The sequence below is a fragment of the Leguminivora glycinivorella genome, chromosome 17, assembly GCF_023078275.1.
Source record: "Leguminivora glycinivorella isolate SPB_JAAS2020 chromosome 17, LegGlyc_1.1, whole genome shotgun sequence".
NCBI lineage: Eukaryota > Metazoa > Arthropoda > Insecta > Lepidoptera > Tortricidae > Leguminivora > Leguminivora glycinivorella.
Window position 1 is genome coordinate 19434799 of NC_062987.1, and position 22765 is coordinate 19457563.

A 22765-nucleotide genomic window follows, 5' to 3' on the forward strand; every position below is an offset into this window, starting at 1 on the left:
CTAATCATGGCACTGAAAAAAGGCGGCAAATTTGACAAATGTGAGCTCACCGGCCATCTGTCTTCAAAAAACGCGTGCTTTCCTAAACCTTGACGTTGGCGGAATCATAGACGAGCCATAACACTAAAAAACCGGCCAATTGTGAGTTGGACTCGTGTTGTAAGGGTTCCTTACATCACAAGAAGAGCTTAAGCGGCTATCAAGTTCAAAAAATTTTTTTTAGAAAGTCTTTATAAAGTTCTACTTTTGTCATTTTTTCATATTTTTTAAACATACGGTTTAAAAGTTAGAGGGGGGGGGGGGGGGGACACTATTTTCCTTTAGGAGCGATTATTTCCGAAAATATTAATATTATCAAAAAACGATTTTAGTAAACCCTTATTCATTTTTAAATACCTATCCAACAATATATCACACGTTGGGGTTGGAATGAAAAAAAAATCAGTCCCCATTTTACATGTAGGGGGGGTACCCTAACAAAACATTTTTTTCCACTTTTTATTTTACCAATTTGTTGGCGTGATTGATAACCATATTGGTACCAAATTTCAGCTTTCTAGTGCTAACGGTCACTGAGATTACCCGCAGACGGACGGACGGACGGACAGACAGACATGGCGAAATTATAAGGGTTCCTAGTTGACTACGGAACCCTAAAAAGACGAAACAAAAATGACTGTACATGTACCTAATATTCAAACGCACTCAACATTTTCAAAAGGCTATCTCGGGTATTTTTTTGAAAATTTTATGCTAATTAGTTTCGGAGATAAGGGAATGGTAATTTTTGCCTGTTTTCTTAAATTACTTGAAAATTATTTGACTGAAAATTATTAAAAACATATATTTTTGAAATACGTATAAGGGCTATTTTTTTCAAAGTTGTCCACCCCACTTTTTTGTAACATGGGTATTTTTTACGCGATTCATATTTCGAATCGCAGAATCGCGAGGTCTTTTGATCGTGATAGGAGAAAAAAATGTCCCAAGATTTCCATATTTTTTTTAGACCTTCCATTCCGTTACCGCCATACAAAATGTATGAAAAAATGGTAACGGAATAGAGAAAAACCTTGGGAGCTCGCGATTCTGAGTGGAAAGCACATAAAACAATCCAAATAAAAAAAGTGGGGACCAATTAACGCTCTTTCATTTGATATGTAACACGCTAAAAAACTATTTCAAAAAACTTTGATTTCTAATTTTCACTTTTACCCCCCAAAAGTGGCCCCTATAGTTGTTTTTTTATTTTATTTAAATTATATGCCCGTCTTTGGGTCACAGGTTTACATGTGTGTGCCAAACAAGTTAATCGGTTCAGTTGTTTCGGTTTAGTGGTTTCCTTTTTTAAATACGGAACCTTAAAAATGAGGGGGCAAAGGTTTAATTCTCATAGAAAATTTGAATTTCGCGCCGAGATTTGGTTGGTTGGTTGGCTGGAAAAAAGTCTCCTTAAGTTGCCAAAAAATTACACGTCATATTGGCCAGGGGGGGGAGGGGGTCCTGAAATTATCACCAAAGATCACCATGGGGGAGGGGGGGGTCTAAAATAAGCCAAAAACGTATGACGCGATTAATGGACGCCCCCATACATATAAGTACCTATGCTTATACACAGATCAAATAATACTAGTACAGATACCTAATCCCATACTAAAAATGGGCGCCGTCCTAAGTATTCTAGACCTGTAGGCTAAATTTAATCCACACTCAAAGAGCTAGATGGCGCCAGTAGCCACGCGTGGCCAACAAAACTCTTATCAGTATCCTACGTCGAAATAGTCATCAAACTGCAACATCTTGCGACATCTGTTTTAGCTATCACGCACTAAACCTATAACGTCACATGGACGTTTAAAGTCGAACATTACTAGATGGCGTTGCCGTGCGGCTTGTATGTGTGCTCGCCACGTACGTATAATATACTCGCTCTGTCCGCAACACATGCAAGCGGAATTGAATGAACGAGATCCGCGGCGCCCTACCCCGCGCCCCACGCCCCGCGCCCCGCGACCACGGCGCCGCGCGCCGGCGACTTTGAGTTGAGAGGCCCCAGCCCCCGACCAAAGGATGCATTGATTTGTTAAAATTTAAAGCACTCGAAAGCAGGCGCGTAGTTAATTAGAAATATGGAAATGAATATTATTATGTAAGAAATACATAAGTATAATAGCTAAGAATGTACATGTAGTAAACATAATGAACAAAATGTAAAGTACGTATTTGATAAAACATTTTCGAGAGTAATATTTTTACTCATAAAATTGTGCAAACACTGCAAACTTAATTTAAACTCCGAAACTATTTATTTTCTGAAACATGGTATGAAATGTTGTCATTACGTCCTTTTAAGTTAAAATATGCTTCCCGGTACCACAACATAGTGTAATTTAAAAATACAGATATAAAATTAATACTTCGCAACTAAATTACGACTATAAACACATAAAATTATTAAAACACCAAGACCAGACAATTTAAGCCTGGCGTCCACTAGGCGCGCCGAGTCGAGCCTTGGTAACCCTTAGGCCGTTTTTACATTATCCGATCCGATATCGGATGTCGGAAGGATTTCAATGGAAAAAATCCAAGATAGCGCCTGTAATGTATGGGATATCGGTCCGACATCCGATATCGGATCGGATAATGTGAAAACGCACTTAAATGCATGCTTTTTTTAATATAAGCATAGGTACTTATATGTATGGGGGCGTCCATTAATCGCGTCATACGTTTTTGGCTTATTTTAGACCCCCCCCTCCCCCATGGTGATCTTTGGTGATAATTTCAGGACCCCCTCCCCCCCCTGGCCAATATGACGTGTAATTTTTTGGCAACTTAAGGAGACTTTTTTCCAGCCAACCAACCAACCAAATCTCGGCGCGAAATTCAAATTTTCTATGAGAATTAAACCTTTGCCCCCTCATTTTTAAGGTTCCGTATTTAAAAAAGGAAACCACTAAACCGAAACAACTGAACCGATTAACTTGTTTGGCACACACATGTAAACCTGTGACCCAAAGACGGGCATATAATTTAAATAAAATAAAAAAACAACTATAGGGGCCACTTTTGGGGGTAAAAGTGAAAATTAGAAATCAAAGTTTTTTGAAATAGTTTTTTAGCGTGTTACATATCAAATGAAAGAGCGTTAATTGGTCCCCACTTTTTTTATTTGGATTGTTTTATGTGCTTTCCACTCAGAATCGCGAGCTCCCAAGGTTTTTTCTCTATTCCGTTACCATTTTTTCATACATTTTGTATGGCGGTAACGGAATGGAAGGTCTAAAAAATATGGAAATCTTGGGACATTTTTTTCTCCTATCACGATCAAAAGACCTCGCGATTCTGCGATTCGAAATATGAATCGCGTAAAAAATACCCATGTTACAAAAAAGTGGGGTGGACAACTTTGAAAAAAATAGCCCTTATACGTATTTCAAAAATATATGTTTTTAATAATTTTCAGTCAAATAATTTTCAAGTAATTTAAGAAAACAGGCAAAAATTACCATTCCCTTATCTCCGAAACTAATTAGCATAAAATTTTCAAAAAAATACCCGAGATAGCCTTTTGAAAATGTTGAGTGCGTTTGAATATTAGGTACATGTACAGTCATTTTTGTTTCGTCTTTTTAGGGTTCCGTAGTCAACTAGGAACCCTTATAATTTCGCCATGTCTGTCTGTCCGTCCGTCCGTCCGTCTGCGGGTAATCTCAGTGACCGTTAGCACTAGAAAGCTGAAATTTGGTACCAATATGGTTATCAATCACGCCAACAAATTGGTAAAATAAAAAGTGGAAAAAAATGTTTTGTTAGGGTACCCCCCCTACATGTAAAATGGGGACTGATTTTTTTTTCATTCCAACCCCAACGTGTGATATATTGTTGGATAGGTATTTAAAAATGAATAAGGGTTTACTAAAATCGTTTTTTGATAATATTAATATTTTCGGAAATAATCGCTCCTAAAGGAAAATAGTGTCCCCCCCCCCTCTAACTTTTAAACCGTATGTTTAAAAAATATGAAAAAATGACAAAAGTAGAACTTTATAAAGACTTTCTAAAAAAATTTTTTGAACTTGATAGCCGCTTAAGCTCTTCTTGTGATGTAAGGAACCCTTACAACACGAGTCCAACTCACAATTGGCCGGTTTTTTAGTGTTATGGCTCGTCTATGATTCCGCCAACGTCAAGGTTTAGGAAAGCACGCGTTTTTTGAAGACAGATGGCCGGTGAGCTCACATTTGTCAAATTTGCCGCCTTTTTTCAGTGCCATGATTAGGTTGACCGTCTATAACCGACTGTCCGTGTACACGTGATGAGGGCAAACTAAAAGAATCTTTGAGAATTAAAAAGAACCGACTGCACACAGCTCTTTTTTTCTCACTTGATGGTCTCATCGGAAGATCAGCGCTGGAAATCACCAGCAACACGCTGAGATGAGGCCATTTCGTGGCACTTCATTCCTTTCTGTTTGTGTTGTAATGTGTAATTAATCTTGACTGTGTTCACGAATAAATTATATTCTATTATATTCTGTTCTCTTTGTACTGCACAACGCAAGTTCTGACTGTAAAAGTTGATATAAAAATAGCTCAGAAATATGTTTTTTTCTTTACGTTAGTGTAACAAAAAAATACACGTGATATGTTCCTAACCCCCCCACCCCCCATGGTGATATTTGGTGATTTTTTCATGACCCCCTCCCCCCCCTATGCAGTATGACGCGATTAATGGACGCCCCCTATGATAGGCGAAGGTTTCCTGAGTCTGGGAAAATATTTAAAAAAATATTTGACATCGATATTACCTCTAACACTAAATTAGTTGTACTATAATATATTATGTGGTTAGAAGCTAAATAGGCTAAATCATTTTTATAAAAATATAATGATTATTGGTTAATTATATTAGTATATGAAAAGTTTGACTCTGGTTTTACTGACTATTAGAAAGGTACACTATTCGCCCCTACAGTAAAATGTTTAAACTTAAAATAATTACTGACTCTGAAAAAATCAGCCTAAATCGCATACATACTAAAATCACCATTTCATCCTTAAGACGATACAGGAGGAGTTAATTCTCCATACAAACGCTCTTGACTATTTACTACCTAGGTAGTTGCTGACGGCGTCGCGTCGAGGTCTCGGCCCACTCCGCCGCAGATCGGCGACCGAGCGCGCATTCGTGTGCGTTCGGAAATCCTAGCCAGTCGGCAATCGTCGCGTCTCATACTTCCATATCGATAAGGTTTGATTTCGCATGCATCGCATCGGTCGTGCATGTGGCAAATGTCGGAAGGATTTCAAAGGCAAAAATCAAAGATGGCGTCTTCAATGTATGGGATATCGGTCCTACATCCGATATCGGATCGGATAATGTGAAAACGCACTAACGGTGAATGCTTAGGCCGTTTTCACATTATCCGATCGGATATCGGGTGTCAGATCGACATCCTACATCCGATAAACGCTTCCGATAGTGTCGGATGTAGGTCCGATAAAAAGCGTTGTTCCAAATCAATGAAGTATGATTTTGTAACAAAAAGTATTTAAAAAATGTTTTATATTTAATAATTATAAGCACTATATTCCAAATATTATATTGTAAAATTAAAATAACGGCATAAAAAATACTCAAGAGCGTCAGGCAAAATAAATAATTTTACATTCAATTATATCTACTAAAAGATGATAAAACTAGTATCCGCAATTCGGACCGATGCATTACAAACTTTTTTTTTTCAATGGAAATTGTTCAACTAATTTGAATTTCGATCATTGGCAGCTCTTTAATAGACATTTTTGTCACGCACACTACTACAAACGTATACCTACATTATTAACGCACACAAACAAATATTATCGGCCGACACGACAGCTGAATATTCTACGAACACGCGAGCGGGAGCGAGGCTTCCGCGATTTTGGTGACGCAATCATAGACTAAAAACTTAACCGCGCAGATGTGCCATTTTCATTGTTCCTACTAATGTGTTTCACCTCTAATAGATTTGCGAAATATATTTATTTCAATTTGGAAAATTATTAGGTAACTACTTACTACTTTATGAATTATGTTACTATAATATAAAAAAAGTTAATTTGTTTATTGATTGTTAATAGTTATTGAGTAAAATTGTATTCTTAGCACGCTCACTTTTTGCTGTTTTCTTTGGCCTGGTCATGAAAAAAGAGAACAATGGATACGCTTTGTCCAAAAAAACTGACCGCACTATATTATATATTATTATATATATAAGTATATATTTGTATTTTAAAGAAGATAAATCTTCAAGAAAAGAGCGTACACCCATCTTAAAGGCCGGCAACGCACCTCCAACACCCCTGGTGTTTCGGGTGTCCATGGGTGGCAGTGATCGCTTACTTTGTATTTTTTAAGTTGTAAATAAATAAATAAATAATTTTGACAGGCGGAATATAATAATGTGTCACATCTGATGGTGGACTTACTACTCTACGCGTAAATTACCGCTTCGCGCACTCCGCGCATTTGTCAGCTTGTGCAGAGTTCCCGTCTGGCAACGTCGCCTATAGTACGTAGTACATATATCTCAATGAACGGAACGCACACAATCGCACCGTTTCGTTGGCAGTATACTGTAGATAGTGGCAGCTCCATCTAGTGACAATATGCAATAAAATTTAGGTAGCTCGATACTGTCGCGCGCAGGTTGTTCACGTTGTTGCGTCATAGTCAGTAGCAATATATTACGTGATATTATTTCTTTGAAAATTTCTAAAATAATGCATTAAATTTGTGTTGTCATCGATGTTTGTATTTAATTTATAATGTACTTAATTTATGACGCTTCAAATACCTTTAAATCTATTTGATAAAAAAATAATAATCGTCAATCGTGACACTTGGCGCCATCTATGATTTCTATTTGGAAATAATTTTGCACTGTTCCGGATGAGACCCCATGGCTTATATTAAAAAAAGCATGCATTTAAGTGCGTTTTCACATTATCCGATCCGATATCGGATGTCGGACCGATATCCCATACATTACAGGCGCTATCTTGGATTTTTTCCATTGAAATCCTTCCGACATCCGATATCGGATCGGATAATGTAAAAACGGCCTAAGGGTTACCAAGGCTCGACTCGGCGCGCCTAGTGGACGCCAGGCTTAAATTGTCTGGTCTTGGTGTTTTAATAATTTTATGTGTTTATAGTCGTAATTTAGTTGCGAAGTATTAATTTTATATCTGTATTTTTAAATTACACTATGTTGTGGTACCGGGAAGCATATTTTAACTTAAAAGGACGTAATGACAACATTTCATACCATGTTTCAGAAAATAAATAGTTTCGGAGTTTAAATTAAGTTTGCAGTGTTTGCACAATTTTATGAGTAAAAATATTACTCTCGAAAATGTTTTATCAAATACGTACTTTACATTTTGTTCATTATGTTTACTACATGTACATTCTTAGCTATTATACTTATGTATTTCTTACATAATAATATTCATTTCCATATTTCTAATTAACTACGCGCCTGCTTTCGAGTGCTTTAAATTTTAACAAATCAATGCATCCTTTGGTCGGGGGCTGGGGCCTCTCAACTCAAAGTCGCCGTCTACTCTTTGAATTAAATTTAGTTTCAGAGGAGGGGAAGGATCTGTGGTTTCAAGGAGGAATTTGTAAAATGTAACGATCACCGGCCAATAGTTTTCATAAAGGCCATAAAGCGCGTGCTTTACTAATAATAGCCCAAGCAATAAAAAAAAACTGGTGGGGAAATACTTGGAACAAAATTTTAACCCTTTAATTAATTTTGTTGGGTGTAGTTAGGAGACATTTAAATAAATAAATAACATAACATAACAAAAATCCCCGACCATAAGTAGCACTTGAGCGGGAAAGGAGGGTGTTCATTTTCGGTTATTTACTTGTATATATGTATTTTTTAGCGTTGTAACAATATGACATACATGGGATATTAAACTTTAGATAATGAATTCCCTACCTAATTTCGAAGAGGTTTAGGTAGGTATATTTCTTTTTGAGAATTTATTTTAATTTAAAGTATAATCTTTTTCTATTTCATCTCACAGTGACATTTAAATGTTTCAGGGCAAGGATCCTGCAAGGATGTGGGAGGATGTTCAGGAGGCTATCGCGGGCGTATTTCAGCTGAAGGAAAAGCATGTCATTGAAGCTGTAAGTACCTGGTCTACTATAATAATACTAGCTTTTGCCCGCGGCTTCGCTCGCGTTAGAAAGAGACAAAAAGTAGCCTATGTCACTCTCCATCCCTTTAACTATCTCCACTTAAAAAATCACGATAACTCGTCGCTCCGTTTTGCTGTGAAGGACGGACAAACAAACAGACACACACTTTCCCATTTATAATATTAGTATGGATTTAGAAACAGAATTTCGTATATAATATGTATTAGATAATAATAAACATAATTTCAATGTACCAATTTAATCCCATCTAATTACGGGTAATTAGAGTGACTTGAACATAATTCCATTCATCATGATACATTCATGCATTGAACGAATTATGCTGAATGAGATCAAACTGTATTGTGAGTAATATGTGTATTATAGATATCAAATACGCATAGACGCCTTCCAAGAAGACTAGTGAATAAGATATGTGGGTTTAGATAAAATGATCACAAGAATAAAATAGTAGATGGAGCAGTTTTCTACATTTACCTATCCTAGTTTTTAGGGTTCCGTAGTCAACTAGGAACCCTTATAGTTTCGCCATGTCTGTCTGTCCGTCCGTCCGTCCGTCCGTCCGTCCGCGGATAATCTCAGTAACCGTTAGCACTAGAAAGCTGAAATTTGGTACCAATATGTATATCAATCACGCCAACAAAGTGCAAAAATAAAAAATGGAAAAAATGTTTTATTAGGGTACTCCCCCTACATGTAAAGTGGGGGCTGATATTTTTTTTTCATTCCAACCCCAACGTGTGATATATTGTTGAATAGGTATTTAAAACCGGCCAAGAGCGTGTCGGGCCACGCTCAGTGTAGGGTTCCGTAGTTTTCCGTATTTTTCTCAAAAACGACTGAACCTATCAAGTTCAAAACAATTTTCCTAGAAAGTCTTTATAAAGTTCTACTTTTATGATTTTTTTCATATTTTTTAAACTTATGGTTCAAAAGTTAGAGGGGGGGGACGCACTTTTTTTTCCTTTAGGAGCAATTATTTCCGAAAATATTGATATTATCAAAAAGCGATCTTAAGAAACCCATATTCATTTTTAAATACCTATCCAACAATATATCACACGTTGGGGTTGGAATGAAAAAAAATATCAGACCCCACTTTACTTGTAGGGGGGGTACCCTAATAAAACTTTTTTTCCATTTTTTTATTTTTGCACTTTGTTGGCGTGATTGATATACATATTTGTACCAAATTTTAGCTTTCTAGTGCTAAGGGTTACTGTGATTATCCGCGGACGGACGGACGGACGGACGGACGGACGGACGGACGGACGGACGGACGGACAGACAGACATGGCGAAACTATAAGGGTTCCTAGTTGACTACGGAACCCTAAAAATGCTAATCCGATTTCGATGCGGTCTTTAGTTTTCAACTATGAATTTATGTCTTTGATTAAAAAAAACTCATATATCGACATTGTACATTTCGTCTGTCATTCTTTGAAGTTATTCAGTGCGAGGCGTAAATTTACTTTTTTTATTTTTTTTCTTACTTTTTTTGTAATATTTTTTTTTCAATTTTTTTTTAAATTACATAAAGCAATACCTTTCATTTGAGATACGTTTTGTCAAAATCGGACGATACAATAAAAAGATAGAATTTTTTTCATTTTCATAAAACACCTCGCTACGCTCGGCTTCCTAAGGGATGAAATTTCGATATCCTCGGAAAAAATCGTTTACTAAGACGTCTACTATCACCATGCAAAGCGGCTTGCTTCCATCTAAAACTGCAGCTTTTTTTTCATAACTATAGTATGACTATTTGAACTTTTATTGTCTTACAAATAATTCTAAATTTAAAAACAAAACAATGGCTTGCAGAACTTGGGAGGTTAAGTACGGAGACGGAGACTTGTGACAGTCTCTTCCTAGTATTAAATCTTGGTCAAGATACGATATCGATTTATAGTTATTAAGTAATATTGTTCTGAATAAACATCATCGATCAATTGTGCATACATAACATAGTCACACTTAAAGCATAAGGTCAAATGTCAAGTAAATTATATTTTCTTTAAGAGATAGCGACACTAAATATTTCTGAGTGTATCATTATGACCAGGTTAATTATTGATATCTTAATTACTTGTTAAAAGAATACGCTTGTATTCCTTACTAAGTAGTGTCTGTGACTTTCATAAGGTAATGCAAGTCGTTAAGTTATTTTGGGTGCCTTATTTATTAAGTACCAATAGGTGGATGAGTCATCAAGATGGCTACGATCTTTATTTGGATACATTATATTGTTGATTCAACTTGTTGGTAAGTCTGTATTCGACAGTGCGACAGAGACATAATAGTAGGCTAAAAACTGTAGTAAATACATGAAACCAGTAGAAATAATTATAAAAGATTATATAGCAACAGCTATGAATTTCATGTGGTTATTATAGGAATGTGCGGACGATGGTTGAGTGAAGGGCGCACGAAAATTGCAGGCTGCCCGCACGAGCGGCGGATCTTGCGACAGCCTTATGAAAACCATTCGGACACGCTCGCGTGAATAACCTTACATCTAGTCTAAAAGCATTGTCACTATAACATGTACAAGTTATATTTACAAAATTGAAATTCGCGATAGATTGACCAATCGCAAGAACCGATATCTATTAGTCGTATACTTTTCTATAATAATATGAAGTCTTGGTTCACTTGCTATGGGTGCAATTAGCAGAACCTTAAAAAGCCGCCATAAAAACTTGTACCGAAGCGGGGTCAAGTAGAAATGAACTAATTAAACCATTCGAGTTCCTTCAATCTTGACATTTAAAGTGAAACTATCCCCGGAAATCGAGTCTTCGCTCACGTGACTTGACATAGGTACCAATTAGTGCAGTGCACAAACAGCCTCAAAGTTCCGATCAAGGGTAGCGCGGGTCACGACACTTGGAGACTTCGATCGATCCATTAAACTCTGTCAAAATGACCGTGACATTACAAATTCTCCCCGGAAGCGAGGAAGTGCTCCACTTCCGCTGTCCTGCGGCCGCGGCCCTGCTAACACAAACCGGTTCTTCCTACACACTACACACTGGTCGCCATTGAATGTCCACGAGAAATTGACCTACGTGCTCTGATAAACAAATGAACTTTGAGGAAATGGATTAAGCAAATCTGTCGTGTCGCAGTTGGACGGAAGATAAACAAGTTCTTTTTTTATCACATGCCAATTGAAATGTTATCTTGCAATGTTATCGGCTTAACGTGAGCATAGACGTGCTGTGCTGTGTAATTACGGCAATTAGAGTCTATGATGTTTATGTTTTTATTTTACCTATAAAACCGGCCAAGTGCGAGTCGGGCTCGCGCACAAAGGGTTCCGTAGCAGCAAATATAATAAACTTATTATGTCAATTTATACACCTGCCAAAATTACAGTTAAATCAACCTATCTCAAAAACTATAAGAGATACTTTGATCAAACCAAAAATCGTTGAAAGAGTTAATTAGCATGCATCACCTCTATTTTTTTTAGAATTTTATACCCCGTAGTTATAAAAATAGAGGGGGGGGGACATACTTTTTACGACTTTGAGAGCTGATATCTCAAAAACCGTTCACTTTAAGAAAAATGTTTTTTAGAAAACTTTATATCATTTTAAAAGACCTTTCCATTGATACCCCACACGGGTATGTACGTACGACGTTATAGAATGTTCGGTGAAAATTTTGTGGTGGGAAAAGTTTAAAGACGGCAAAAAAACGGCGGCAAATTTGAAAAATGTTGGACTCAACGGCAAACTGTCTTCGTCATTCGTCACCGAATATAATAGTGCGTTTTGACATTATCTGATTCGATATCGGATGTAAGACCGATATTCCATACATTGAAGCCGCCATCTTTGATTTTTGCCTTTGAAATCCTTCTGACATCCAATATCAGGGTGGCTAGCCGAATGGCACAATCGCTCACGAAACGCTCACGAAACGAAGCGCTAGTAGATATCTATCTCTATCGCGCTTGCGTATTGGCGCGACAGAGCCAGCGGCGTATCGCTTTCGTTTGGCGTCGGAGAAATGCCATTCGGCTACGGGGCCAGATCGGATAATGTGAAAACGCACTGTAATTACCTGTTTTACAAGGGAGCAAATTGTTGTTTAATCATACGTCATACGTCCTATTTAATATTGGTACCCAATCGAAAGGAATATCAGACAAGTATTATAAAGTGAGTGGTTCGAAAAGTGGAATCTTGAGCGTTGCGAGGGTTACAAATTTTGCCACAAAGAGAATCATAAAATAATCTTTACCTATTTTAACAAGCAAAAATAATATTTATTAGTATTTTTAGAAAGTAAAGATATGAAAATTGCTCAATAATAGTACATTGTGCAACAAGGGGAGGAAGTTGAATATTACTAACGAGAGTAAGTTAAATCGCGACGGCTTGCCGGAGCGATTTAAAGACTCGAGTTAGTAATATTCATACTTCCCGAGTTACACACAATGTTTTTCATCACACTTGCATTATAAAAAATATGCAAAAAGGTAAAAAAGAGTTAAAATTCCTACTACTACTACTACTAGAAATTACTACTACTAATTACTAATTAGTACTAGAAATTTCTTAACTCCCTAGGGAGAACGATTTTTCTATAACTCACGCTCCGCTTGCGTGCAATACCACATTTAGTGTGCGAGTGTGATGAAAAGTAACTTACTTACACATTAATTGCTAAGTCGAAAGTGGTGTAGTCTGTATTTTCAATGGATTAGCCACGTACTTATGTGGGATGTTGAATGAATGTATCCAATACAATTTCTCAATGTTGTTTTTTTTTTTTTTATACTACGTCGGTGGCAAACAAGCATACGGCCCGCCTGATGTAAGGCGGCTGATGTATGTTGTGGGTATAATATTCATTTGAAATATTAAACTACTTTCATATTTCATTGGCAAATATATATATTTGATTGTATGTTATTGGCAACAATTCTCTTGGTTAATAAAATATTTTTACTTTTTTTACATATTATTTTATTGTCATACGAAGCCCTTTGTAGCGTAGGTCAGACAAAGGTGATAAAAATCTTTTAGTCTCCTTTTCAACGATTAACAACTGAAAAATGTGTTTCAAAATTGAACGGTAAGCCTACAGATAGTTTTTAAAGTTGGAACCATAGCAATTGCGAGCTTTTCAAGCCTTAACTTGTACTAATAATTATGTATTCTGTGCCTTTAACTCCCCCCAAGTGAAGAACAAATTCATAATTAAGTATTACAAATCGATTTTGAACCTCAGTTTTGTCAATTTGGCCCGTATTCTTAACTTGATATGTGTTCAAATTGTCAAATATTAATATTAGCGCCATCTAGCCGAGAATCGACCAAATATGTATGTAGCGCCATCTAGGTGACCGTACATTTTCATTGATAGTTCCGAGGTAAGTTTTTTTCTTAGACTAGCTAGGTAAATGGTGGCGTCCCTTTCAAATGTCATTACTTTATTTGATTAGCAATAACTGTATCGGACAATTCAGATAATACTGATTTTTTTTTAAAGAAAATAAAACGCGTAAATGACTATGGCGTGGCGCAAAGTAAGCCGTAATATTCAAAAAGGAATAATATATATCAATTAGCCAAAAAGTTAGATTGTTTTGCTCTGATTATTTCATCAAAATGCTGATACAACTTGTTAATTTTCAGAGGAGAAAACATCAGGAAATGAAAACTCGATTGGTTCTAAAATTCAGCTTAATATTTTTCGACCTTTGTACTAATCTGTATTTACTTGTGGGAGCTATATCACGTTTGATGGGTGCATTAGGGTAATTCCGAAAGTCTTCTCGAAAGTCGCATAAAAATCACAATTATATCCATCATATCAAGATTCCCCTTTAGAAATTACCCGAGCATTTCCGTCATTCGTTAGTTACCCTGATGAACCTTACTTATTAATTGTTGAAATCTTTTCCAGCTAAAAAGCTACCCATCCGGCGACAACTTTTTCGAGCTGATGCGCGTAGACCTGGTGGTCGATGAAGACCTGAAGGTGTACCTGTTGGAAGCCAACATGTCTCCCAACCTGAGCTCGGCGCACTACCCGCCCAACCAGCTGCTGTACGAGCAAGTGCTGTACAACTTGCTCGCGCTAGCCGGAGTTGAGCGGCTCAAGTCTAATCAAACTGATGCCAGGTGAGAATATACCACAGATATATGAAATAACTAGCTTTTAGCTAATATAAAGCCTCTGGACACCTGTCGACCTCATTTCAAAAACCTGGAAATATGAACACTAACCTCTTTGTACATCTTTGAAGTTTGCACTTTCGTGAAACTACACAGCTCTTTCTTCCTTTTAGCAAAAGACCGACATGCCAAACCATTAAACCTCCGCCAAAATAACCACCTTTCACTGCCCACATCTACTTTAAAAATATATCACTCCGGACCACATACGATGTGCATTAAAAATATTTAATATACTTCCTCAATCTATAAAACAAATAGACAGTCTTAAATTAATCAAAAATCCCTTAACACATATCTAATAAGCAAAACCTTCTATACATTGCAAGAGTTTTTTGATGACAAAATGTTTAATTAATACCTATTATGATAAATACCTAATACCTAATATGATTGCCTGTGTAGTGACGGGTTAAGAATTTCACCACCCCTTTTCTTCCCGTGGGTGTCGTAGAAGGCGACTATGGGATATGGGTTAAATTGTGGCGTAGGCGAGAGGCTGGCAACCTGTCACTGCAATGTCACAGTTTCGTTTTCTTTCAACCCCTTATTTGCCAAGAGTGGCACTGAAGCTTTAGTAGTTTCATGTGTTCTGCCTACCCCTTTATGGGATACAGGCGTGATTATATGTATGTATGTATGTATGTATGTATTATGATAAATTAAGTAGCTTAATTTTAAAGTATTACTAATAACTTGTAAAACCTAATTTGTAATTTATTTATATACCTAAGCTATTAAGTACCTAATAAGCTTGCTGCGCCCTTGCAAGGTCATATTACTCCCACATGTTATATGTTTGTAATATGTTTTCAATAAATGCTTTGTTTGTTGTTTGTTTGTTAAAATGTGTTCTTTGTCTGTGCAATGAACTAATAAGGTGGCGCCATCTGTCATAACCTTTGAGTGTGCCTCCTAATTCAAGGCGTATGGATAATGTCAGCCTCTTAAACGTGTAAGTTATTTTAGCGATAATATCTATTGATACTAGCGCGTGGGTGAATGTATCTTACTTAATCCAATATAGCTTAAACTTATTGAACTTGATCAAATAGAAATAAGCACGACTTCTTCGAATCGACTTAGTACCATTGACATATTACTCGTAAGGACGGGGCATATTAAATAAAAATTGTGTTGACACAGCGACACATAACACCGCTGTACAGTCGCCATCAGATATGTATATTGGAGCGGTCAAGGTGCTCACAAAAATATCTAGAAACGACTTTATTGTCAAGGTTCAGTTATTTTTGAACGTCCTGGGGCCCATTTCTCGAAGCTACAAGTTACAAGTTGCAGTCAATGTCTAATATGACAAGCTGGAAAGAAACAGTTTTGAGAAATGGGCCACTGGCCGCTCCGATTTAACCGTTGGCGACTGTACAAGTGTCTGTACGTACTAGATGCGTACTCTAGACCAATCGCGGGCGTGAAGAGAACTCATCAACCAATGGCGCAAGACATGAAAATGTATCAGTTGAAATGGTAGTAATTGCCTTATCCTTACTTTAGAAATCTTTGCTTTGTAATTTTGTAATAAGATGTTCTACAAATAGTACCTATATAGGAGTTATAAGTTGTGTACCGATTTATCAAGCAGATAGTGAACTAAATTAAAGTTAACTTGATTTCGAGGCGGAGGGAGCAAACCCCTTAATATATTACCCCAAAATGAGTGTTAGTAGAACCAAGGATTAATTGTATACGATTTACAATCTTCATACTAAGGGTCGTACTTCGATTTTTTAGCGCCACCTATTAAGTACCATCATAACTACATTGATGATGCCTACAATTTTTTTTTTCAAAATGTGTATTCTTATGATAAATAAAAAACTCGCAAAAATATTTGGGGAAAATCTTATTTTGGCCACTTCCAGGGTACGAACAGCGCCATCTAGTTTTAAGCCTAAAAGCCCATATATTTCAGGGGTACCTACGCTTTTTTGTATGGGTGTTCAGTTTTGCCCATCATTTTTCGGATATTTTTTCATGTTAACTGTGGCAACACTTTGTCACGGTTGAAATTCGAATATTAAAAAAAAAACGGTTGCTCTGTCATGCAATTGACAGAGCCAGTACGCAACAGATTCGCGAACAGCCACCATCACCTTAGCCAGTCTCGCTATTTCTCGCAGTGAATCATTAAAAGCACCATCACCCGTAGTTTAATATCATTTCAATAAGTGTTGTGTATCGGAGAGCGCCAGGATCATCCGTGGAGAGAACGTCGAAGGTCTAAGTTGAAAGCTCGAAGGTAACGGTTTTACGCTTCCTCTAGCTTGCGACAAGGAGCTGAAATCACCGCCAGCGGGCCTACAGCGCGACCAACGACTCAGTCCTCACATTCCCGGACTGTAAGGTAAACTTCGCTTACACTTATTTCACACTAGTCGTCTAACATCTCATTTATCATCTTTCATCCCATACCAACTTCCTTGCTGACTTTGTCAGTCCAGTATTATATCGTTCTTGGTAGAATATGTTTAAGTTATTTCATAATATATGTAACCGAATAACGGCGTTTAACAGTTTCTAGACGTATCATTTAGGTACTAAATCTCGATAGTACTCACCCGGATTTGAACCCAGGACCATCGGCTTCATTGGTAGGGCTACCCGCTAGGGGCCTAACCATCCTTTCTTGTAGAATTCTTCTGAATATAACGCCTACATGACACTTATGTTCAGCAGTTTGAGTACTGTGAGTTGATAGTGTTGATGAGCAATTCCCGTTAAGTTTGTACATTTGGATCACGTCTCCGATTTTGATAAAAATTGGTAGGCTGATAGAGTCCACGAATTCCACGATGCCGAGCAAGATCCACTAGGTCTCCCAAAATGTCCTATGTAGTTTGTATGAAACCTTCCTTTTTTGTTACCAGATTTCTATACATTTTCGGTAACAAAAAAGGAAGGTTTCATACAAACTACATAGGACATTTTGGGAAACCTAGTGGATCTTGCTCAGCATCATGGACTCTGTCAGCCTACCAATTTTTATCCAAATCGGAGACGTGATATAGATAGATAAATGATTTATTGTCACAACATTGTCGTTACAATCTGTACCTTATAATATATCTTAAAGTTAAATGTTTTTATATGTAACTGGCCAGTATCAGCCACCGTTCTATAAGTAATGTCTGATTATGAGTTTTTAGATTTTTAAAGTCGAACCAAAAATGTTATTAAATAACTAGGACGTATTAAGGTTTATTACTAGAGTCTGTTCGGAAAAAAATCCGGAAGAGCATATGGGACCCAATACATTCCACGACTCTTCACTTACCGAACAGACTGTTAACAAAGAACGTCCGTTACTGATTGTCTTTTGAATGTACACATTGACTCTTATTTGTCTTTCTGGCCAGCAAACCTAACCAATACCCCTATTTTTCAGAGAGCAAGCAGCAGCCAAGAACATGGTATCATCAGACAAGAATATAGCAGCCTGGGGCAAGGAGTGCGACACTTACTGCAGAGACAACTGCGAGGGTTCCCTTCTCATCTGCAGACTTTGTAGACCTTGTATCACCAGACACTTGAGGCAAAGTCTGTTGAGGGCTCATAGGGAGCACCTACATAAAGGAGATTTTAGAAGATTGCACCCTCCAGCGATGGTAAGATTTTTACTAACGGGATTTTGCTTGTTAAGCGCCTGATAAAATAATATAGCAAACTGTTTTGGTATTGCCGCGACAGATTAGAGGGCTCGTTTCTCTTCTGCAGACTTTGTAGACCCTGTATCAATAGGCAGTTGATGCTTAGCATGTTGAGAGCTCAAGATAACACCTACATAAAGGAGGCACTATGTAACCTCCAACGATGGTAAGACACTTTATTAAAGGGATACAATTGTTCCTAAGCGCCTGATAAAGAAATATAGCAAGCTGTTTTGCGATGTATTGCTGCGACAGATGCCAGGGTTCCTTGCTCACCTGGAGACTTATACTCTTTGTTACAGCACAGATCAAATAATACTAGTACAGATACCTAACCCCATACTAAAAATGGGCGCCGTCCTAAGTATTCTAGACCTGTGTACTAAATTTAATCCACACTCAAAGAGCTAGATGGCGCCAGTAGCCACGCGTGGCCAACAAAACTCTTATCAGTATCCTACGTCGAAATAGTCATCAAACTGCAACATCTTGCGACATCTGTTTTAGCTTTCACGCACTAAACATACAACGTCATGTGCACGTTTAAAGTCAGCCATTACTAGATGGCGTTGTAGACATAGCCTACCAGTGGATTGTATGCCGCGCGGTTTGTATGTGTGCGTGCAGGTGGTGCGCAATGTACGTACGCGCTGGGTCCCCTCATCAGTGTGCGTAGTCGAATGCACACGTGCTCACGATAATATTTGTTTCGTTGTATCTATCTACCTCTAATTATAGCTCTTGCGTACTTGCGCGACAGAGCTAGACTACATTTCTGTCGGCATATGGTGTCGACAATTGCCATTCGGCTACGCCGGCTGCTGAGTAAAATATAACACGCACCTATTATTATTGGTATTATTTTGTTGAGCCGTTTTATTATGAGTCCTGTGGCACATTGTTGTTTATATAACCTCGTAAGGACGTCTTGTTAAACCAAATGTTAAAACTCCAGTTTTAAGTAGGTAACATGAATAACAAATTATTTAGTTTCACTAATCAAATTGATTGCTCTATAAATTGATATAATCTGTCAAACAAGTCTGTCAGTAAATAAGAACAAAGAAAACTATAGGTATCCTTTTCTATAGCACCCTAAAGAAAAGGACGCGTGGTGACCTGGTGACGTCTTAGAAAAGTTACTTCGTTGGGTTAGTATCGACACAGATCGACTAGAGAGGTAGTTTATCGATACAATAAGTTCGAGAACAGCATATTAATGCAAGTTAAAATAAATCATGTAAATAAAATTGTTATTTGTTATACACACTGTTTTTATTGAATTCCGATAACTTTAAGGGAAGATCAAATGAATTTAATGTCTCTAAGAAACTTAACTCTTACGGTTATCGAGTTATTAAAAAAATAAAGATAATTACTGAACATGTGTATGACTGCCTTTACCAAAGATAATTACTGAACACGTGTGTGACCAATTCCTAATGTTTTTTGTTTTGACATGTGCAGTCAATCACTTGACACTAACTTGAATGTTATTCGTAAGGGTCTCTCACACTAATAAATTCATTTGTTATGTATGAAAATGATGAAAAATATTTTTTGCGGATTTAATTAAAAGAGGTATACATCAGGGTGGCAAACGGTCTCCGCGCGGCTTGTATGTGTGCTCGCCGCTTAGGCCCCGCGCACACGGAGGCAACAGTTGCTCGGCGACTTTCGTATTTGTATGAAAAGTTGCGTCGCCTCGTGTGCGCACTTTCATACTAAGCCATGGTCGTGACAAAAAAGTCGCCAGCAACAGTTGCCCGTGTGCGCGGGCCCTTACGTACTCGCTCTATCCGCGACACATGCAAGCGGATGTGAATGAACAAGATTAAGCTAGGAACATACTACGCGGACGTCCGTCGTAAATCGACCGCGACCGCGACCGATCAGTGTGCACGGAACAAAACATCCAGCGAGCCAGATTTCGATCGGACGTCCATGCGCTCAAGGCCACGTCCACGTCCGTCGACCGATAGTTTGCACGGTTATGTGTATTTCCATTGTCCAGATTCCCGTCCGCGGTCGATTCACGACGCGGACGCGTAGTGTGTTCCTAGCTTTAGTCGCGGCCCCGCGCCCCGCGCCCCTACCTACCTATACTAGTCCTATTCTACGCATCACATTTGCACTGACCTTGAGAGGCCCGAGCCCCCAATCAAAGAATGCGTTGGTTTATTAAAATTTAAAGCACTCGAAAGCAGGCGCGTAGTTAATTAGAAATGTGGGAAAAAAACCGTCGCGTCGTCGGTGTCGTTTTTCATTTCGTGTATGATATATATTTCAATTTATAAATATGGAAATGTATATTATTAAGTAAACAAATACATGTACTTAATATAAAAAATAAAAGGTAATGTAGCTAGGTATTTGACAAAACATTTTCTAGAGTAATATTGTCTTCGGTTACCGCGATAGTTACTCATGAAATAAAATTATGGAAATGGATTAAATCGCGTATAATGAATTTAAAATACAGTATAGAAATAAAAACAAATAGTAGTAAATATAGTATTTTAAATTCATTATACGCGATTTAATCCGTTTCCATAGTTTTATTTCATTTTCTAGAGTAATTTTTACTCATAAATTGAGAAAAACACCGAAATTAGTTATTTACTAAAACTTGACGTTCATATGTTCATTGTAATTTGTAATATGCCTACTTGAAAAATAAATATTTCATTTTCATTTCATTTCAACACATAATTACTATTATCTGTTATGGCCTTAAGGCCGCCGGCCAGATGAGCCATTTTTTTTTAAAGTTGTTCACCCCTCTTTTTTTGTAACATGGGTGTTTTTTACGCGATTCATACTCAGAATCTCAAGGTCTTTCGATCCTGCCTGATAGGAAGTAAAAAAAATATCTTAAGATATCCATACATTTTTCAAACCTTCCATGCCGTTACTGCCATACAAAATGTATGAAAAAATGGTAACGGAATGGGAAAAAACTTGGGAGACTTTTTTCTCCTATTAGGAGTGAAAGAGCTCACGATTCTGAGTGGAAACCACATAAAAATTTCCAAATTAAAAAAAAGTCGGGTGGACGTACAACTTTGACAAAAATAAAAATGGCCCAGATAACAGTTCTAATCAACATTCAATAATTAAAATTATTTATTAATAATGAAGAACTAACACGATAAGGTAGGCAAGCACGAATTCAAATTTGTGATTTTTGTGTTTATTGCCATCGCGCAGTCGGGGGCGGTGCCGCTCGGCTGCCCGCAGAAAGCCACTTTATTTGTGCGCCTGCTAACGCACACAGACGCGTCCGGTGTACTCGTGTGCGTACCGCCGCGGCGCCGGCCGGTACCCGTGCTGCGGCACAGTGTGTTAAAAACCCCAATTTTGTCTCACCTTGTTTTTATTGCATAATGCACACACACACACATATTCACATATTGCTTTTCGTTTTACCAACAACGCCATTCATTCATAAGTTTCATTAACGATACCATGTGGTTACGGAGTGCACACGAGTTGAATACGGCTACGTAACCAGGCTAAAATGTGCCGTCCAGACGCGTAAGAAGATAATGGTTCCGGAGAGCGCCCTTACACTGGTGTTTTGAGCGTATGACTAGCCCGCACTCAAGTGGCTATTCTAATTATATCACGTACGTTATGCACAGTCACTCCATCTAGTGACGAGAGGTAATAATACTTAGACGACTCAATAACGTTCAATGCGGGTTTGCTGATGTTGTATTCAGTCGTGTAATAAATTTTAGATTCGAATTTTGAAAAATATTGCATTGAATTCGTGTTTTTGTGGATTTGTGTATTAAATTAATGATATTCTTAATGCATGAGACTAAAATAATACCTTTGAGACCTTTAAATTTATTGAATAAATAAGTCATAATGGCTAATCGTGGCACGTAGCGCCATCTATGATTTTGGTTTGACATTAATTATACGATGTTCCGGATGAGACCCCATGGTTACAGGCAGTTGCAGTCGAGATATACATTTAAACTTGTGATTGGCAGAAACTTCTGCAATCGATGCCACAGGCTTAGAATTTAAAAGTCGAATATGTCTGCCTTGGGTGACCCATAGCTCAAATTACATAGCCGTAATTCCGAATGTAAATTGTAATAAGTCCAAATATCTAAATCCAAGTTACTATTCTCACAATATTAAGATTATTAAGTTCCAACTATTTTCATTTCAGAAACCAGGAGCACAAGTGGACTACAAGTACATGGAAATCCTGAGTGAAGCTAACAAGCTACAGCATCTGTGGTATCAAGGGAAATGCGACATAGACACAACTTGGTGCACATAAAATCAATGTTACTTAAGCTATTTAATAAACTAACTCTTACAAATTTTACATGATATTTCATACCCTGTATAACTAGAGGTATATCACACTGTTGAAAATAAAGTGAAATGAATTGATAGTCTTAACAGAAACTGAATTGAAATCTTTCAAATCACAAATACTGTCTTTGAGGACTGCTGAAATTGTAAATTGGTTTTTCAAATTCTTAATGTACTATTTTGTAACTTTACAAGTTTGTTCTTATTCCTATACCTGGAGGCACACAACACATTAGAGCATTTCTTTATTTTTTTGCCAATAATTTTTTTTTATTGTTTTAGGGAATTTTGGTCAATTTTATTGTACTCAGAATCACGAGTACTT

At 37.4% G+C, this 22765-nt stretch overlaps 1 protein-coding gene across 1 annotated transcript in view; it reads left to right on the forward strand.

Annotated features, from left to right (window-relative positions):
* LOC125235394 (probable tubulin polyglutamylase ttll-15) overlaps positions 1-22533 on the forward strand; it is a 36079-nt gene extending 13546 nt beyond the window's left edge. The window contains exons 4-7 of the mRNA XM_048141945.1: positions 8113-8199; positions 14160-14377; positions 17838-18057; positions 22289-22533. Of these exons, the coding sequence (XP_047997902.1) occupies positions 8113-8199; positions 14160-14377; positions 17838-18057; positions 22289-22402 (639 nt within the window). The 3' untranslated portion in view covers positions 22403-22533. The remainder of the gene's footprint in view (positions 1-8112; positions 8200-14159; positions 14378-17837; positions 18058-22288) is intronic.
* Positions 22534-22765: the final 232 nt, after the last annotated feature.